This window comes from Pseudophryne corroboree (assembly GCF_028390025.1).
Source record: "Pseudophryne corroboree isolate aPseCor3 chromosome 3 unlocalized genomic scaffold, aPseCor3.hap2 SUPER_3_unloc_7, whole genome shotgun sequence".
Taxonomy (NCBI): Eukaryota; Metazoa; Chordata; class Amphibia; order Anura; family Myobatrachidae; genus Pseudophryne; species Pseudophryne corroboree.
In genome coordinates, this window is record NW_026967563.1 from 2,243,132 (window position 1) to 2,264,326 (window position 21,195).

Here is a 21,195-nt window from a genome sequence, read left to right on the forward strand (position 1 = left end):
GCATCTGAAGATGCGATCCGGACCATTTGTCCAGCAGATCCCACTGAAAAGTTCTTGCATGGAATCTGCCGAATGGAATCGCTTCGTAAGAAGCCACCATTTTTCCCAGGACCATTGTGCATTGATGCACTGACACTTGGCCTGGTTTTAGGAGGTTCCTGACTAGCTCGGATAACTCCCTGGCTTTCTCCTCCGGGAGAAACACCTTTTTCTGGACTGTGTCCAGAATCATCCCTAGGAACAGCAGACGTGTCGTTGGAATCAGCTGCGATTTTGGAATATTTAGAATCCACCCGTGCTGTCGTAGCACTACTTGAGATAGTGCTACTCCGACCTCTAGCTGTTCCCTGGACCTTGCCCTTATCAGGAGATCGTCCAAGTAAGGGATAATTAAGACGCCTTTTCTTCGAAGAAGAATCATTATTTCGGCCATTACCTTGGTAAAGACCCGGGGTGCCGTGGACAATCCAAACGGCAGCGTCTGAAACTAATAATGACAGTTCTGTACTACAAACCTGAGGTACCCTTGGTGAGAAGGGCAAATTGGGACATGGAGGTAAGCATCCTTGATGTCCAGAGACACCATATAGTCCCCTTCTTCCAGGTTCGCTATCACTGCTCTGAGTGACTCCATCTTGAACTTTAACCTTTGTATGTAAGTGTTCAAGGATTTCAGATTTAAAATAGGTCTCACCGAGCCCTCCGGCTTCGGTACCACAAACAGCGTGGAATAATACCCCTTTCCCTGTTGTAGGAGGGGTACCTTGATTATAACTTGCTGGGAATACAGCTTGTGAATAGCTTCCAATACCGCCTCCCTGTCGGAGGGAGACGTTGGTAAAGCAGACTTCAGGAACTGGCGAGGGGGAGACGTCTCGAATTCCAATTTGTACCCCTGAGATACTACCTGCAGGATCCAGGGGTCCACTTGCGAGTGAGCCCACTGCGCGCTGAAATTCTTGAGACGGCCCCCCACCGTACCTGAGTCCGCTTGTAAGGCCCCAGCGTCATGCCGAGGACTTGGCAGAAGCGGGGGAGGGCTTCTGCTCCTGGGAAGAGGCTGCCTGCTGCAGTCTTTTTCCCCTTCCTCTGCCCCAGGGCAGGAATGAGTGGCCTTTTGCCCGCTTGCCCTTATGGGGACGAAAAGACTGAGCCTGAAAAGACGGTGTCTTTTACTGCTGAGAGGTGACCTGGGGTAAAAAGGTGGATTTTCCAGCCGTTGCCGTGGCCACCAGGTCCGATAGACCGACCCCAAATAACTCCTCTCCTTTATACGGCAATACTTCCATATGTCGTTTGGAATCCGCATCACCTGACCACTGTCGCGTCCATAACCCTCTTCTGGCAGAAATGGACAGCGCACTTACTCTTGATGCCAGAGTGCAAATATCCCTCTGTGCATCTCGCATATATAGAAATGCATCTTTTAAATGCTCTATAGTCAATAATATACTGTCCCTATCTAGGGTATCAATATTTTCAGTCAGGGAATCCGACCAAGCCACCCCAGCGCTGCACATCCAGGCTGAGGCGATTGCTGGTCGCAGTATAACACCAGTATGTGTGTATATACTTTTTAGAATATTTTCCAGCCTTCTATCAGCTGGTTCCTTGAGGGCAGCCGTATCAGGGGACGGTAACGCCACTTGTTTTGATAGGCGTGTGAGCGCCTTATCCACCCTAGGGGGTGTTTCCCAACGTGCCCTAACCTCTGGCGGGAAAGGGTATAATGCCAATAATTTTTTAGAAATTAGCAGTTTTTGGGAAACCCACGCTTCATCACACACCTCATTTAATTCATCTGATTCAGGAAAAACTACGGGTTGTTTTTTCACACCCCACATAATACCCTTTTTTGTGGTACTTGTAGTATCAGAAATGTTCAAAACCTCCTTCGTTGCCGTGATCATGTAACGTGTGGCCCTACTGGAAATCACGTTTGTTTCCTCACCGTCGACACTGGAGTTAGTGTCCGTGTCTGGGTCTGTGTCGACCACCTGAGGTAACGGGCGCTTTAGAGCCCCTGACGGAGTTTGAGACGCCTGGACAGGCACTATCTGATTTGCCGGCTGTCTCATGTCGTCAACAGTCTTTTGTAAAGTGCTGACGTTATCACGTAATTCTTTCCATAAGGCCATCCAGTCAGGTGTCGACTCCCTAAGGGGTGACATCACTATTACAGGCAATTGCTCCGCCTCCACACCATTTTCCTCCTCATACATGTCGACACAAACGTACCGACACACAGCACACACACAGGGAATGCTCTGATAGAGGACAGGACCCCACTAGCCCTTTGGGGAGACAGAGGGAGAGTTTGCCAGCACACACCAGAGCGCTATATATATACAGGGATAACCTTATATAAGTGTATTTCCCTTATATAGCTGCTATATATGTTTATCTGCCAATTTAGTGCCCCCCCCTCTCTTGTTTTACCCTGTTTCTGTTGTGCAGGACTGCAGGGGAGAGTCAGGGAGACGTCCTTCCAGCGGAGCTATGAGGGAAAATGGCGCTTGTGTGCTGAGGAGATAGGCTCCGCCCCCTTCTCGGCGGCCTTTCTCCCGCTTTTTCTGAGGAAAACTGGCAGGGGTTAAATACATCCATATAGCCCAGGAGCTATATGTGATGTATTTTTAGCCATTAGAAGTGTTTTCATTGCGTCTCAGGGCGCCCCCCACCCAGCGCCCTGCACCCTCAGTGACCGGAGTGTGAAGTGTGCTGAGAGCAATGGCGCACAGCTGCGGTGCTGTGCGCTACCTTATTGAAGACAGGACGTCTTCTGCCGCCGATTTCCCGGACCTCTTCAGTCTTCTGGCTCTGTAAGGGGGCCGGCGGCGCGGCTCCGGGACCCATCCATGGCTGGGCCTGTGATCGTCCCTCTGGAGCTAATGTCCAGTAGCCAAGAAGCCCAATCCACTCTGCACGCAGGTGAGTTCGCTTCTTCTCCCCGTAGTCCCTCGATGCAGTGAGCCTGTTGCCAGCAGGTCTCACTGAAAATAAAAAACCTATTTAAAACTTTTACTCTAAGCAGCTCAGGAGAGCCACCTAGTCTGCACCCTTCTCGTTCGGGCACAAAAATCTAACTGAGGCTTGGAGGAGGGTCATAGGGGGAGGAGCCAGTGCACACCGGGTAGTCCTAAAGCTTTTACTTTTGTGCCCAGTCTCCTGCGGAGCCGCTATTCCCCATGGTCCTGACGGAGTCCCAGCATCCACAAGGACGTCAGAGAAAAGGATTTACCGGTAGGTATTAAAATCCTATTTTTTCATACGTCCTAGAGGATGCTGGGGTCACTTCAGAACCATGGGGTTATAACAAAGCTCCAGAACGGGAAGGAAAGTGCGGATGACCCTGCAACACTGATTGACCAAACTTGAGGTCATCATCGGCCACGGTATCAAACCTGTAAAACTTGGCAAACGTGTTTTCCCCCGTGGTTGCAAAGTTGCAACGCCGAGACACCCCGGCAGCTGCCCAGGAAGAGCCCACCTTTCCAGTAGAATGGGCATTCACCGAACTCAGTAACGGCAATCCTGCCGTGGAATGAGCGTGCTGAATCGTACCTCTGATCCAGCGCGCAATGGTCTGCTTAGAAGCAGGATACCCAATCTTGTTGGGAGCATACAGGACAAACAGAGCCTCTGGTTTCCAAATTTGAGCTGTCCTTGCGACATAAATTTTCAAAGCCCTGACCACATCTAGGGACTTTGATGCAGAGAAGGTGTCAGTAGCCACTGGCACCACAATAGGCTGGTTTATATGGAAAGAGTAAACCACCTTCGGAAGAAATTGCTGTTGAGTTCTTAACTCCGCCCTATCTTCATGGAAGATCAAGTAAGGGCTCTTGTGAGACAAGGCCGCTAACTCAGACACCCGCCTTGCGGATGCTAAGGCCAACAGTATGACCACTTTCCAAGTGAGAAATTTTAACTCTATCTCCTGTAGAGGTTCAAACCAATGTGATTGAAGGAACTGCAACACCACGTTAAGATTCCACAGTGCCACTGGAGGCACAAATGGAAGTTAATTGTGCAAAACCCCTTTCACGAACGTCTGAACTTCTGGAAGGGAGTTGTTTCTGAAAGAAAATTGATAAGGCCGAAATCTGGACCTTAATGGAGCCCAATTTCAGACCCGCATCCACACCCGCCTGTAGAAATAGGAGAAAAACGTCCCAAGTGAAACTGTTCCGTTGGAGACTTCTTGGATTCACACCAAGATACATATTTTCTCCAAATACGGTGGTAATGTTTAGACGTTACTCCTTTCCTGGCCTGAATGAAAGTGGGAATGACTTCTTCTGGAATACCCTTTCGGGCTAGGATCTGGCGTTCAGCCATGCCGTCAAACGTAGCCGCGATAAGTCTTGATACACGCACGGCCCCTGCTGCAGCAGGTCCTCGCGAAGAGGTTGAGGATTTTCTATGATTAACTCTTGAAGATCTGGATACCAAGCCCTCCTTGGCAAGTCTGGGACAATGAGGATCGCCTGAACCCTTATTCTTCTAACAATCTTGAGAACTTTTGGAATCAGTGGAAGTGGAGGGAAGACATACACCGACTGAAACACCCACTGTGTCACCAGTGCATCCACTGCTATTGCTTGAGGGTCACTCGACCTGGAATAATATCTCTGAAGCTTCTTGTTGAGACGAGATGCCATCATGTCTACTTGAGGGACTCACCAAAGATCTGCCACCTCTGCGAAGACGTGTGGGTGGAGGCCCCATTCTTCTGGATGGAGATCGTGTCTGCTGAGGAAGTCTGCTTCCCAGTTGTCCACTCCCGGAATGAAAATTGCAGAGAGTGCTTGCATGTTTTTCCGCCCAGAGGAGGATTCTTGTCGCCTCTGCCATCGCCGCTCCGCTTTTCATTCTGCCCTGACTGTTTATGTACGCCACTGCTGTTACATTGTCGGAATGGATCTGTATGGGTAGATCTTGAAGAAGATGCTCCGCTTGTAGACGGCCGTTGTAAATGGCTCTCAACTCCAGAACGTTTATGTGAAGACAAGATTCCTCACTTGACCATCTTCCTTGGAAGCTTACTCCGTGTGACTGCCCCCCAGCCTTGGAGACTTGTATCCGTGGTTACCAGGACCAAGTCCTGAATCCCAACCACCCTGAATCCCGAACCTGCGACCCTGCAGTAGGTGAGCACTGTGTAGCCACCACAGGAGCGATTTCCAGAGCCTTTTCCACTGGAAGAAATACCCTCTGTACTTTTGTGTCCAGAATCATTCCCAGAAAGGATAACTTTGTTGTAGGTTCCAATTGTGATTTTGGAATGTTTATGATCCAACCGTGTTGTTGAAGCACTGTCAGGGAGAGTGCAATGTTCTGCACCAACCGTTACCTGGACCTCGCTTTTATTAGGAGATCGTCCAGGTAGGGAATTATAATGACTCCTTTCTGATGAAGGAGGACCATCATCTTCGCCATCACCTTGGTGAAGACCCTCGGTGCCGTGGAGAGTCCAAACGGCAACGTCTGAAATTAGTAATGACAATCCTGTACCGCGAATCTCAGATAAACTTGATGCGGAATATAAATGGGAACATGTAAGTAGGCATCTTTTATGTCCACGGATACCATGAAATCCCCTTCCTCCAGACTGGAGATCACTGCTGTCAGAGATTCTATCTTGAATTTGAACCTTTTCAGGTATTGATTCAGAGATTTTAGGTTCAGGATCGGTCTGACCGAGCCGTCCGGCTTCGGAACTATGAAGAGGCTTGAATAAAAACCTTCTCCCTGTTGTGAGAAGGGAACCAGGACAATGACTTGATCCTGACACAATTTTTGTATTGCTACAGTTACCACCTCCCTGTCGGGGAGAGAAACTAGTTTGGCCGATTTCTAAAAGTGGGAAAGCCTTGAAACTCCAGTTTGTACCCGTGGGACACAATTTGTAAGACCCACGGGTCTAGGCCAGAATGAACCCAGAACTGACTGAAAAGCTGCAGACGAGCCCCAGCGTCATGTTGTAGACTTGGCAGAAGCAGGTGATTTCTGCTCCTGTGATCCTGGGGACGCTGAGGACCTTTTTCCTCGTCCCCTTCCTGTACCTGCCAAGAAAGGGGAACCTTTAGCCTTTTTGTATCTATTGGGCCGAAAGGACTGCATCTGAAAGTGATGAGGTTTCTTTGCCGACGTAGGAGCATAAGGCAAAAAAGTTGATTTACCTGCGTTAGCCGCAGAAACTAAAGCATCTAGCCCATCACCAAACAAGGCCTCTCCATTATAAGGGAGAGACTCCATATTTCTTTTGGAATCTGCGTCAGCATTCCACTGGCGAATCCACAACGCCCTCCGTGCCGAGACTGCCATGGTAGATGCTCTTGATCCCAAGAGCCCAATATCTCTCATAGCTTCACGCATGTATGCTGCAGCGTCTTTTATATGACCCAACGTAAGGAGAATCTTGTCTCTATCTATTGTGTCAATTTCAGAAGAGTTATCTGACCACTTTTCAATATCACTACTCACCCACGCACAGGCAATGGTAGGCCATGAGTAGTGTCCCATTGGCCACATAAATAGACTTCAATGTAGTCTCCAACTTGCGTTCTGCCGGCTCCTTGAGAGCAGCCATCCCAGGTGCAGGGAGAATCACCTTTTTTGTTAACCGTGACAGGGCCCTGTCTAAAACAGGGGGTGACTCCCACTTTGTCCTGTCCTCTACCGGGAAAGGATAAGTAGCCTGAATTCTTTTGGGGATCTGAAATTTCTTTTCAGGGTTTGCCCAGACACCCCCAAAGAGAGTGTTCAGTTCATGAGAAGGAGGAAACGTTACATTAGTTTTCTTTTCTTTATAAAGGTAAACCTTCTGCTGAGGTAAAGAAGGGATCTCCGTAACCTCTAACACCTCCTTTATAGCCACAATCATGTACTGAATGTTTTTAGCTAATTTTGGATCTATTGCCCTGGAATCACCAGTGTCGACACAGGAATCAGCGTCCGTGTCGGTCTGTATAACCTGAGCAAATGACCTCTTATGCGACCCAGAGGGATCCCCTGTGGATGAAAACACAGAGTTTTGACAAATCACATCTTCCACAGACTTTCTCCAAGTTTCTGCATGAGACTCAGACTTATCCAATCTCTTACTGATATGACTCACACTATCACGTAACTCTTTCACCCATTCAGGCTCGTGGTGTGCCGGCAGCACCACCACATTACAACTCTGTGTCCCTAAAATGGTTCCCTCAGGGGAGAGCTCCCTGCCTCAGACATGTCACACACGTGCACAACCACACCACAGACACTCCGGGGCTTATAGGGGACAGACCCACAGTAAAATCTGTCAGAAGGAATTGCCAGCTCACAACTCAGCGCCAGTAATAAATTGTCTGTGAAACACAAAATGCCTACAGAGCTGCAGCGCCTTTCTAATTACACAATGTACATAGCACCAAATTTCACAGCGCCCCCCCCCCCCCCCCCCATTTTGCACCCTGATACTTGTTTCAGCAGTGGAAGAGGACCAGCGGTCTTCTCTGCAGCCTGGAGGGAGAGAAAATGGCGCTGAGCAGTGTGCTGGCTGTCTGAGGAAGAAGCCCCGCCCCCGTAATGGCGCGCTTTCACTCAGACTTAGAGAGACTCATGTTTATACTGGCGGGGGTAGGACTGTGTCGCAGCAACTTATGCCCCTAATCTGCCAGTCCTATAAGGGTTCATGCTGCCCAGGGCGCCCCCTCCCCCCCTGCACCCTGCAGTACCTGTGTGTGTGGGAACATGGCGCGCAGCGTCCCCCCCCCCCCCCCCCCCCCGCTGTGCAGTACCTTTCTAGCCGTCCCGATGTTGAAGAGTCTTTTCCTCTTACACTCTGTCTTCTGACTTCTGGCGGGGGGGTGACAGCAGGCTGTGGGAGTGAGCACATAGCCGCAGCTAGCGTTCTGTAATCCTCAGGATCTAATGGTGTCCTGTCAGCTTAGAAGCAGAGCCATGAAACTCACAGAAGTTGGTTCCTACTTCCTCCCCTAGGTCCCAGGAAGCAGGGAGGCTGTTGCCAGCAGTGCTCCCTGTAAAGTTTCAGAGTTGCTTCAGACTTACTCGGCATCTGCGATCAGTTCAGTGCTTGTCGTTCCAGGTTGACGTCACAAACACAACCAGCGTTCGCCCAGACACTCCCCCGTTTCTCCAGCCACTCCTGCGTTTTTTCCGGAAACGGTAGCGCTTTCAACCACACGCCCATAAAACGCCGTGTTTCCGCCCAGTAACACCCATTTCCTGTCAATCACACTACGATCGCCGGAGCAAAGAAAAAGCCGTGAGTAAAAATCCTTTCTTCATAGCAAAATTACTTGGCGCAGTCGCAGTGCGAACGTTGCGCATGCGTACTAAGCAGATTTTCACTGCGATGCGATGAAAAAGAACGAGCGAACGACTTGGAATGAGGGCCATTGTTTCTTTTTCAGATGGAACCATGGGTCGTGCACGTGATGCAACTGGCAAAAGGGAGCCATTGGTTTTGGCCGAGACCGGCATTTGTTTGTTGATGATCCCTTGTAGACAGTGAGTAGTATCCAGCTACAGTGGAAGAAGCATGGACACCAAGGGGTATATGCAATTAGCGGTGAATCGCGGCAAATTATCGCCGTTTTTAAATTCGACACAATTCGACTGTCCAATTTCGGCAAGTGGTTGCAGAAATTCACCATATTCAATGGAAAACGGATTCAACAGTCCCGCGGATGGGGGGGGGGACAGCCTCGGGCTTCACCCCTGGCCCTTGGGTGGCTGGGGGGGGGACCCCTTGATTGAAGGGGTCCCCACTCCCCCAGGGTACCCCGGCCAGGGGTGACTAGTTGGATATTTAATGCCACGGCCGCAGGGCACCGTATAAAAGTGACCCCCGGCTGTGGCATTATCTGTCCAGCTAGTGGAGCCCGATGCTGGTGTAAAAAATACGGGGGACCCTTACTCTTTTTGTCCCCCGTATTTTTTGCACCAGCACCAGGCGCAGAGCCCGGTGCTGGTTTTAAAAATACGGGGGTTCCCCTGTCAATTTCCCCCCCGGATTTTTAGAACCAGGACCGGCTCGAAGAGCCCGAGGCTGGTTATGCTTTGGAGGGGGGACCCCACGCCAATTTTTTCCGGGATTTTGCCATTCCATCTTTAAAAATACTTGTGCCTCCAAAAGAGACAAACCAAGTACCTAGTCCCTTCTAATATAAATAGATATGCTATTACCCAAAAAATAAACACAAAAAAAAAATGTTTCAATTTTTTTTTATTAGTTTCACCCACCAAAGTGTGGCGGATTGAAAATGACGAATTTACTGTCTAAAAGCACTGTTGTCGAATTTGCAAACTTCAATTGAATATACTTTGGTCGAATTGCAGCATTTGTATCAATGCAAAAAAGTCGAATTTGTCAAAAGTCGAATTTCAAAAAGTTGAATTTTGAAAGTCCGTTTTTTTGACGGAAAGTACTGAATTGCATTGACTAATTATTTTTTTTTGGCAAAAAAGTCCAGTTTTTCGCCAATTTCGGAATTTGACAGCAATTGCATATACCCCCAAGAATCTCAGCGGCGGAACAGTGGGCGAAAGCAGATCATGACAAATCGGGACCACAGGCATTTAGGGCGCCTAGCAACCACCAATCGTTACAAACCCATCAGGAACTGCTCCAACAGTACAATGCCGGACCCAGCCAAACAGTCCCACAGTCCCAGATCTGGTGAATTGGAGGGCCACGTGAGATGTGGCACATCAGACTGGTGCTCTGAAAACCAATCCAAGCCTTTTGGCCACTGTTTTGCCGCTGAGAGCATACATAAAGGTTAACACTAATGCGATAGCTGTTTTTATGGTAATTATTTTGAGCCATAGAGTAGGACCTGCAGTATAGTGGGGTCACTTGTCAGGGGCTGCAGGCTTAAATGCACTGAGCAATACATGAACTAAAACTCCACTGTTTATTATTGTTAGTTAAAATAGTGAGTGCAAGACACATTTATGTATGTAGTAAGGCTACTGGGAGACCTTAGATTGAGCAATATTGGATCTGGCCATTACATTCCCTAAAGTCATAACCTCAGAACTGCACAGAGCAGGAACTATTATTCACAAGTAATTAGGAATGTGTTCATCATGAACAAGTCCACAATTACTGTCTGAAGGTTACACAATTATTTCAAGTCTACACAACTGATATTTGAGAATAAAGCCTTTAACAGAAAACACCCCTGAAGAAGTCACTATTGACGAAACGCGTTGGAAGACACGCAATTTGGATTTAGAGTGAATTGGAGTGAATAAGAACAAGCACGCCCATGCAAGGGTGACAACAAGTGCAAAACGCTTGTCTTATGATTATACAGATGTGTACTTGTGATAAGCTTTTAATCTGTTTTACTTGAAGTTCTAGATTCAAATTTCATTTTATTTCTCAATCTTATACGAATTGTATTTGGTGATCTCAGGTCTACTGTATAGCAGGAAATGTATCATAACTGTATCATCTAACAAAATGCATATAAATTGGGAACTCCACAAAAAACAATACTAATTATATTATATACATACATACATACATATATACACATTTATATATAATCACTAATAATAAACTTCTGCTTGTTATTTGTAATACTGTTGTGTGTAATATCTCTCTACATGTGATGTTTGCCATGGATAGCCTTGTGTTATAAACACCCAACTGAGAACAGGGCTGATGGCGGAGGAAGGTGTAGGATAAGAGATTGCTGTAGTGACTGAGCAATGAGAATGTGACTTCTGTAATAAGTGTTTATTACTCACCTGTGCTGATATCTGTAGGGATCTCCTCCTCCTTACACTGCTGATCACCCCTCACATACGTCTCTTCTTCTCCCTCTATATCTTCTGTCTTCATATCAGTCATATACGTCTCTTCTTTTCCCTCTGTATCTTCTGCCTTTATATCAGTCACATACGTCTCTTCTTCTCCCTCTGTATCTTCTGCCTTTATATCAGTCACATACGTCTCTTCTTCTCCCTCTATATCTTCTGCCTTCATATCAGTCACATACATCTCTTCTTCTCCGCCTATATCTTCTTCCTTTATATCAGTCACATACGTCTCTACTTCTCCCTCTGTACCTTCTGCCTTTATATCAGTCACATACGTCTCTTCTTCTCCCTTCATATCAGTCACATACGTCTCTTCTTCTCCCTCTATATCTTCTGCCTTTAGATCAGTCACATACGTCTCTTCTTCTCCCTCTATATCTTCTGCCTTCATATCAGTCACATACGTTTCTTCTTCTCCCTCTGTATCTTCTGCCTTTATATCAGCCACATACGTCTCTTCTTCTCCCTCTATATCTTCTACCTTTATATCAGTCACATACGTCTCTTCTTCTCCCTCTGTATCTGCTGCCTTTATATCAGCCACATACGTCTCTTCTTCTCCCTCTACATCTTCTGACTTTATATCAGACAGACGTTCTTCCTAAATAACCCAAAAAACAAATAAAATGGCATTTGCATAGTGTTAGATTAAACTGAGGTGAAACAGTATAATATCAGTGTATAATACACACAGCTCCTCTACAGATCATATAGTGACAGTCACTTTGGTATATTGGGGAGACCCAAAATTCCACCTACCTGATCCTCCTGTGGGATCCTGTGATTCTCCTCTGTACAATCCTCGGAATACAGAGGACGGGGACATCTCTCTGGGGTATCTCTGTTACTGGGCCCATCTGTAGGAGACACACAGTGACTGAGTACAGTGTATATATGTGATTATCAGGTGATGTGTGTATATAGGGGGTCCCCATACCTGCTCTCCCCTGTACAATACATGACAGTCTCCTCTTACCCAGTGATGTGAGGGGTCGGTGATTCTCCATCATCACGTCCTTGTACAGACCCCTGTGTTCCTCTATATACTCCCCCTTCTGCATGGAGACATAGACAGTGACAACCTGACACCTTATAGACACCTGACACCCACAATGATACATTCATCACCCAGACACGTCCCCCGGTGTTACTGTATAATGTCCCATTCCCAGCAGTCACCTCTCAAGTCATCACCCAGACACATCCCCTGGTGTTACTGTAAAATGTCCCATTCCCAGCAGTCACCTCTCCAGTCATCACCCAGACACATCCCCTGGTGTTACTGTGTAATGTCCCATTCCCAGCATTCATTTCTTCAGTCATCACCCAGACACTTCCCCTGGTGTTACTGTATAATGTCCCATTCCTAGCAGTCATCTCTCCAGTCATCACCCAGACACATCCCCTGGTGTTACTGTATAATGCTCCATTCCCAGCAGTCACCCCTCCAGTCCTCACTCAGACACATCCCCCGGTGTTACTGTATAATGTCCCATTCCCAGCAGTCATCTCTCCAGTCATCACCCAGACATGTTCCCTGGTGTTACTGTATAATGCCCCATTCCTACTAGTCATCTCTCCAGTCATCACCCAGACACATCCCCTGGTGTAACTGTATAATGTCCCATTCCCAGCAGTCACCTCTCCAGTCATCACCCAGACACGTCCCCTGGTGTTACTGTATAATGCCCCATTCCCAGCAGTCACCTCTCTAGTCATCACCCAGACACATACCCTGGTGTTACTGTATAATGCCCCATTCCCAGCAGTCACCTCTCCAGTCATCACCCAGACACATACCCTGGTGTTACTGTATAATGTCCCATTCCTAGCAGTCACCTCTCCAGTCATCACTCAGACACGTCCCCTGGTGTTACTGTATAATGTCCCATTCCCAGCAGTCACCTCTCCAGTCATCACCCAGACACATCCCCTGGTGTTACTGTATAATGTCCCCTTCCCAGCAGTCACCTCTCCACTCATCACCCAGACACATCCCCTGGTGTTACTGTATAATGTCCCCTTCCCAGCAGTCACCTCTCCAGTCATCACCCAGACACGTCCCCTGGTGTTACTGTATAATGCCCCATTCCCAGCACTCACCTCTCCAGTCATCACCCAGACACATCCCCCGTGTTACTGTATAATGTCCCATTCCCAGCAGTCACCTCTGCAGTCATCACCCGGACACATCCCCTGGTGTTACTGTATAATGTCTCATTCCCGGCAGTCTACTCTCCAGTCATCACCCAGACACGTTCCCCGGTGTTACTGTATAATGACCCATTCACGGCAGTTAACTCCCCAGTCATCACCCAGACACATCCCCCGGTGTTACTATATAATGCCCCATTCCCAGCAGTCACCTCTCCAGTCATCACCCAGACACCTCTCCCGGTGTTACTGTATAATGTCCCATTCCCAGCAGTCACCTCTCCAATCATCACCCAGACACGTCCCTCTGTGTTACTGTATAATGTCCCATTCCCAGCAGTCACCTCTCCAGTCATCACCCAGACACATCCCCCGGTGTTACTGTATAATGCCCCATTCCCAGCAGTCACCTCTCCAGTCATCACCCGGACACATCCCCTGGTGTTACTGTATAATGTCTCATTCCCGGCAGTCTACTCTCCAGTCATCACCCAGACACATCCCCCGGTGTTACTGTATAATGCCCTATTCCCAGCATTTACTTCCAGTCATCACCCGGACACATCCCCTGGTGTTTCTGTATAATGTCCCTTTCCCAGCAGTCACCTCTCCAGTCATCACCCAGACACATCCCCTGGTGTTACTGTATAATTCCCTATTCCCAGCAGTCACTTCCACAGTAATCACCCGGACACATCCCCTGGTGTTTCTGTATAATGTCCCTTTCCCAGCAGTCACCTCTCCAGTCATCACCCAGACACATCCCCCGGTGTTACTGTATAATGTCCCATTCCCAGCAGTCACCTCTCCAGTCATCACCCAGACACGTCTCCTGGTGTTACTGTATAATGTCCATTCACAGCAGTCACCTCTCCAGTCATCACCCAGACACATCCCCTGGTGTTACTGTATAATGTCCCATTCCCCATTCCCAGCAGTCACCTCTCCAGTCATCACCCAGACACATCCCCCGGTGTTACTGTATAATGCCCCATTCCCAGCAGTCACCTCTCCAGTCATCACCCGGACACATCCCCTGGTGTTTCTGTATAATGTCCCTTTCCCAGCAGTCACCTCTCCAGTCATCACCCAGACACATCCCCTGGTGTTACTGTATAATGCCTCATTCACAGCAGTCACCTCTCCAGTCATCACCCAGACACATCCCCTGGTGTTACTGTATAATGTCCCATTCCCAGCAGTCACCTCTCCAGTCATCACCCAGACACGTCTCCTGGTGTTACTGTATAATGTCCCATTCACAGCAGTCACCTCTCCAGTCATCACCCAGACACATCCCCCAGGTGTTACTGTATAATGCCCCATTCCCAGCAGTCACCTCTCCAGTCATCACCCGGACACATCCCCTGGTGTAACTGTATAATGTCTCATTCCCGGCAGTCTACTCTCCAGTCATCACCCAGACACATCCCCCGGTGTTACTGTATAATGCCCCATTCCCAGCAGTCACCTCTCCAGTCATCACCCATACACCTCCCCCGGTGTTACTATATAATGTCCCATTCCCAGCAGTCACCTCTCCAATCATCACCCAGACACGTCCCTCTGTGTTACTGTATAATGTCCCATTCCCAGCAGTCACCTCTCCAGTCATCACCCAGACACATCCCCCGGTGTTACTGTATAATGTCCCATTCCCAGCAGTCACCTCTCCAGTCATCACCCAGACACGTCCCCCGGTGTTACTGTATAATGCCTTATTCCCAGCATTTACTTCCACAGTCATCACCCGGACACATCCCTTGGTGTTACTGTATAATGCCCTATTCCCAGCAGTCACTTCCACAGTCATCACCAGGACACATCCCCTGGTGTTTCTGTATAATGTCCCTTTCCCAGCAGTCATCTATCCAGTCATCAACCAGACACATCCCCCGGTGTTACTGTATAATGTCCCATTCCCAGCAGTCACCTCTCCAGTCATCACCCAGACACGTCCCCTGGTGTTACTGTACAATGTCCCATTCCCAGCAGTCACCTCTCCAGTCATCACCCAGACACATCCCCCGGTGTTACTGTATAATGCCCTATTCCCAGCATTTACTTCCACAGTCATCACCTGGACACATCCCCTGGTGTTTCTGTATAATGTCCCTTTCCCAGCAGTCACCTCTCCAGTCATCACCCGGACACATCCCCTGGTGTTACTGTATAATGTCTCATTCCCGGCAGTCTACTCTCCAGTCATCACCCAGACACATCCCCCGGTGTTACTGTATAATGCCCTATTCCCAGCATTTACTTCCAGTCATCACCCGGACACATCCCCTGGTGTTTCTGTATAATGTCCCTTTCCCAGCAGTCACCTCTCCAGTCATCACCCAGACACATCCCCTGGTGTTACTGTATAATTCCCTATTCCCAGCAGTCACTTCCACAGTAATCACCCGGACACATCCCCTGGTGTTTCTGTATAATGTCCCTTTCCCAGCAGTCACCTCTCCAGTCATCACCCAGACACATCCCCCGGTGTTACTGTATAATGTCCCATTCCCAGCAGTCACCTCTCCAGTCATCACCCAGACACGTCTCCTGGTGTTACTGTATAATGTCCATTCACAGCAGTCACCTCTCCAGTCATCACCCAGCCACATCCCCTGGTGTTACTGTATAATGTCCCATTCCCCATTCCCAGCAGTCACCTCTCCAGTCATCACCCAGACACATCCCCCGGTGTTACTGTATAATGCCCCATTCCCAGCAGTCACCTCTCCAGTCATCACCCGGACACATCCCCTGGTGTTTCTGTATAATGTCCCTTTCCCAGCAGTCACCTCTCCAGTCATCACCCAGACACATCCCCTGGTGTTACTGTATAATGCCTCATTCACAGCAGTCACCTCTCCAGTCATCACCCAGACACATCCCCTGGTGTTACTGTATAATGTCCCATTCCCAGCAGTCACCTCTCCAGTCATCACCCAGACACGTCTCCTGGTGTTACTGTATAATGTCCCATTCACAGCAGTCACCTCTCCAGTCATCACCCAGACACATCCCCTGGTGTTACTGTATAATGTCTCATTCCCGGCAGTCTACTCTCCAGTCATCACCCAGACACATCCCCCGGTGTTACTGTATAATGCCCCATTCCCAGCAGTCACCTCTCCAGTCATCACCCATACACCTCCCCCGGTGTTACTATATAATGTCCCATTCCCAGCAGTCACCTCTCCAATCATCACCCAGACACGTCCCTCTGTGTTACTGTATAATGTCCCATTCCCAGCAGTCACCTCTCCAGTCATCACCCAGACACATCCCCCGGTGTTACTGTATAATGTCCCATTCCCAGCAGTCACCTCTCCAGTCATCACCCAGACACGTCCCCCGGTGTTACTGTATAATGCCTTATTCCCAGCATTTACTTCCACAGTCATCACCCGGACACATCCCTTGGTGTTACTGTATAATGCCCTATTCCCAGCAGTCACTTCCACAGTCATCACCAGGACACATCCCCTGGTGTTTCTGTATAATGTCCCTTTCCCAGCAGTCATCTATCCAGTCATCAACCAGACACATCCCCCGGTGTTACTGTATAATGTCCCATTCCCAGCAGTCACCTCTCCAGTCATCACCCAGACACGTCCCCTGGTGTTACTGTACAATGTCCCATTCCCAGCAGTCACCTCTCCAGTCATCACCCAGACACATCCCCCGGTGTTACTGTATAATGCCCTATTCCCAGCATTTACTTCCACAGTCATCACCTGGACACATCCCCTGGTGTTTCTGTATAATGTCCCTTTCCCAGCAGTCACCTCTCCAGTCATCACCCGGACACATCCCCTGGTGTTACTGTATAATGTCTCATTCCCGGCAGTCTACTCTCCAGTCATCACCCAGACACGTCCCCCGGTGTTACTGTATAATGCCCCATTCCCAGCAGTCACCTCTCCAGTCATCACCCAGACACCTCTCCCGGTGTTACTGTATAATGTCCCATTCCCAGCAGTCACCTCTCCAGTCATCACCCAGACACGTCCCCTGGTGTTACTGTACAATGTCCCATTCCCAGCAGTCACCTCTCCAATTATCACCCAGACAGATCCCCTGGTGTTACTGTATAATGCCCTATTCCCAGCAGTCACTTCCACAGTCATCACCAGGACACATCCCCTGGTGTTTCTGTATAATGTCCCTTTCCCAGCAGTCATCTATCCAGTCATCAACCAGACACATCCCCGGTGTTACTGTATAATGTCCCATTCCCAGCAGTCACCTCTCCAGTCATCACCCAGACACGTCCCCTGGTGTTACTGTACAATGTCCCATTCCCAGCAGTCACCTCTCCAGTCATCACCCAGACACATCCCCCGGTGTTACTGTATAATGCCCTATTCCCAGCATTTACTTCCACAGTCATCACCTGGACACATCCCCTGGTGTTTCTGTATAATGTCCCTTTCCCAGCAGTCACCTCTCCAGTCATCACCCGGACACATCCCCTGGTGTTACTGTATAATGTCTCATTCCCGGCAGTCTACTCTCCAGTCATCACCCAGACACGTCCCCCGGTGTTACTGTATAATGCCCCATTCCCAGCAGTCACCTCTCCAGTCATCACCCAGACACCTCTCCCGGTGTTACTGTATAATGTCCCATTCCCAGCAGTCACCTCTCCAATCATCACCCAGACACGTACCCCGGTGTTACTGTATAATGTCCCATTCCCAGCAGTCACCTCTCCAGTCATCACCCAGACACGTCCCCTGGTGTTACTGTACAATGTCCCATTCCCAGCAGTCACCTCTCCAGTCATCACCCAGACACATCCCCCGGTGTTACTGTATAATGCCCTATTACCAGCATTTACTTCCACAGTCAACACCCGGACACATCCCCTGGTGTTTCTGTATAATGTCCCTTTCCCAGCAGTTACCTCTCCAGTCATCACCCAGACACATCACGTGGTGTTACTGTATAATGCCCAATTCCCAGCAGTTACTTCCACAGTCATCACCCGGACACATCCCCTGGTGTTTCTGTATAATGTCCCTTTCCCAGCAGTCACCTCTCCAGTCATCACCCAGACACGTCTCCTGGTGTTACTGTATAATGTCCCATTCCCAGCAGTCACCTCTCCAGTCATCACCCAGACACATCCCCTGGTGTTACTGTATAATGCCCCATTCCCCATTCCCAGCAGTCACCTCTCCAGTCATCACCCAGACACATCCCCTGGTGTTACTGTATAATGCCTCATTCACAGCAGTCACCTCTCCAGTCATCACCCAGACACATCCCCTGGTGTTACTGTATAATGTCCCATTCCCAGCAGTCACCTCTCCAGTCATCACCCAGACACGTCTCCTGGTGTTACTGTATAATGTCCCATTCACAGCAGTCACCTCTCCAGTCATCACCCAGACACATCCCCTGGTGTTACTGTATAATGTCTCATTCCCGGCAGTCTACTCTCCAGTCATCACCCAGACACATCCCCCGGTGTTACTGTATAATGCCCCATTCCCAGCAGTCACCTCTCCAGTCATCACCCATACACCTCCCCCGGTGTTACTATATAATGTCCCATTCCCAGCAGTCACCTCTCCAATCATCACCCAGACACGTCCCTCTGTGTTACTGTATAATGTCCCATTCCCAGCAGTCACCTCTCCAGTCATCACCCAGACACATCCCCCGGTGTTACTGTATAATGTCCCATTCCCAGCAGTCACCTCTCCAGTCATCACCCAGACACGTCCCCCGGTGTTACTGTATAATGCCTTATTCCCAGCATTTACTTCCACAGTCATCACCCGGACACATCCCTTGGTGTTACTGTATAATGCCCTATTCCCAGCAGTCACTTCCACAGTCATCACCAGGACACATCCCCTGGTGTTTCTGTATAATGTCCCTTTCCCAGCAGTCATCTATCCAGTCATCAACCAGACACATCCCCCGGTGTTACTGTATAATGTCCCATTCCCAGCAGTCACCTCTCCAGTCATCACCCAGACACGTCCCCTGGTGTTACTGTACAATGTCCCATTCCCAGCAGTCACCTCTCCAGTCATCACCCAGACACATCCCCCGGTGTTACTGTATAATGCCCTATTCCCAGCATTCACTTCCACAGTCATCACCTGGACACATCCCCTGGTGTTTCTGTATAATGTCCCTTTCCCAGCAGTCACCTCTCCAGTCATCACCCGGACACATCCCCTGGTGTAACTGTATAATGTCTCATTCCCGGCAGTCTACTCTCCAGTCATCACCCAGACACGTCCCCCGGTGTTACTGTATAATGCCCCATTCCCAGCAGTCACCTCTCCAGTCATCACCCAGACACCTCTCCCGGTGTTACTGTATAATGTCCCATTCCCAGCAGTCACCTCTCCAGTCATCACCCAGACACGTCCCCTGGTGTTACTGTACAATGTCCCATTCCCAGCAGTCACCTCTCCAGTTATCACCCAGACAGATCCCCTGGTGTTACTGTATAATGCCCTATTCCCAGCAGTCACTTCCACAGTCATCACCAGGACACATCCCCTGGTGTTTCTGTATAATGTCCCTTTCCCAGCAGTCATCTATCCAGTCATCAACCAGACACATCCCCGGTGTTACTGTATAATGTCCCATTCCCAGCAGTCACCTCTCCAGTCATCACCCAGACACGTCCCCTGGTGTTACTGTACAATGTCCCATTCCCAGCAGTCACCTCTCCAGTCATCACCCAGACACATCCCCCGGTGTTACTGTATAATGCCCTATTCCCAGCATTTACTTCCACAGTCATCACCTGGACACATCCCCTGGTGTTTCTGTATAATGTCCCTTTCCCAGCAGTCACCTCTCCAGTCATCACCCGGACACATCCCCTGGTGTTACTGTATAATGTCTCATTCCCGGCAGTCTACTCTCCAGTCATCACCCAGACACGTCCCCCGGTGTTACTGTATAATGCCCCATTCCCAGCAGTCACCTCTCCAGTCATCACCCAGACACCTCTCCCGGTGTTACTGTATAATGTCCCATTCCCAGCAGTCACCTCTCCAATCATCACCCAGACACGTACCCCGGTGTTACTGTATAATGTCCCATTCCCAGCAGTCACCTCTCCAGTCATCACCCAGACACGTCCCCTGGTGTTACTGTACAATGTCCCATTCCCAGCAGTCACCTCTCCAGTCATCACCCAGACACATCCCCCGGTGTTACTGTATAATGCCCTATTACCAGCATTTACTTCCACAGTCAACACCCGGACACATCCCCTGGTGTTTCTGTATAATGTCCCTTTCCCAGCAGTTACCTCTCCAGTCATCACCCAGACACATCACGTGGTGTTACTGTATAATGCCCAATTCCCAGCAGTCACTTCCACAGTCATCACCCGGACACATCCCCTGGTGTTTCTGTATAATGTCCCTTTCCCAGCAGTCACCTCTCCAGTCATCACCCAGACACGTCTCCTGGTGTTACTGTATAATGTCCCATTCCCAGCAGTCACCTCTCCAGTCATCACCCAGACACATCCCCTGGTGTTACTGTATAATGCCCCATTCCCCATTCCCAGCAGTCACCTCTCCAGTCATCACCCAGACACATCCCCCGGTGTTACTGTATAATGCCCCATTCCCAGCAGTCACCTCTCCAGTCATCACCCGGACACATCCCCTGGTGTTTCTGTATAATGTCCCTTTCCCAGCAGTCACCTCTCCAGTCATCACCCAGACACATCCCCTGGTGTTACTGTATAATGCCCCATTCACAGCAGTCACCTCTCCAGTCATCACCCAGACACATCCCCTGGTGTTACTGTATAATGTTCCATTCCCAGCAGTCACCTCTCCAGTCATCACCCAGACACGTCTCCTGGTGTTACTGTATAATGTCCCATTCCCAGCAGTCACCTCTCCAGTCATCACCCAGACACATCCCCCGGTGTTACTGTATAATGCCCCATTCCCAGCAGTCACCTCTTCAGTCATCACCCGGACACATCCCCTGGTGTTACTGTATAATGTCTCATTCCCGGCAGTCTACTCTCCAGTCATCACCCAGACAAGTTCCCCGGTGTTACTGTATAATTACCCATTCACGGCAGTTAACTCCCCAGTCATCACCCAGACACATCCCCCGGTGTTACTGTATAATGCCCCATTCCCAGCAGGCACCTCTCCAGTCATCACCCAGACACCTCCCCCGGTGTTACTATAT

General features: G+C 49.3%; 1 protein-coding gene across 1 annotated transcript in view; it reads right to left on the reverse strand.

Moving 5' to 3' along the window:
- LOC134984645 (uncharacterized) overlaps positions 1–21,195 on the reverse strand; it is a 475,458-nt gene that overhangs the window by 40,807 nt on the left and 413,456 nt on the right. The window contains exons 16-18 of the mRNA XM_063950187.1: positions 11,822–11,963; positions 11,605–11,702; positions 10,774–11,446 (exon numbers count right to left, since the gene is read on the reverse strand). Of these exons, the coding sequence (XP_063806257.1) occupies positions 10,774–11,446; positions 11,605–11,702; positions 11,822–11,963 (913 nt within the window). The remainder of the gene's footprint in view (positions 1–10,773; positions 11,447–11,604; positions 11,703–11,821; positions 11,964–21,195) is intronic.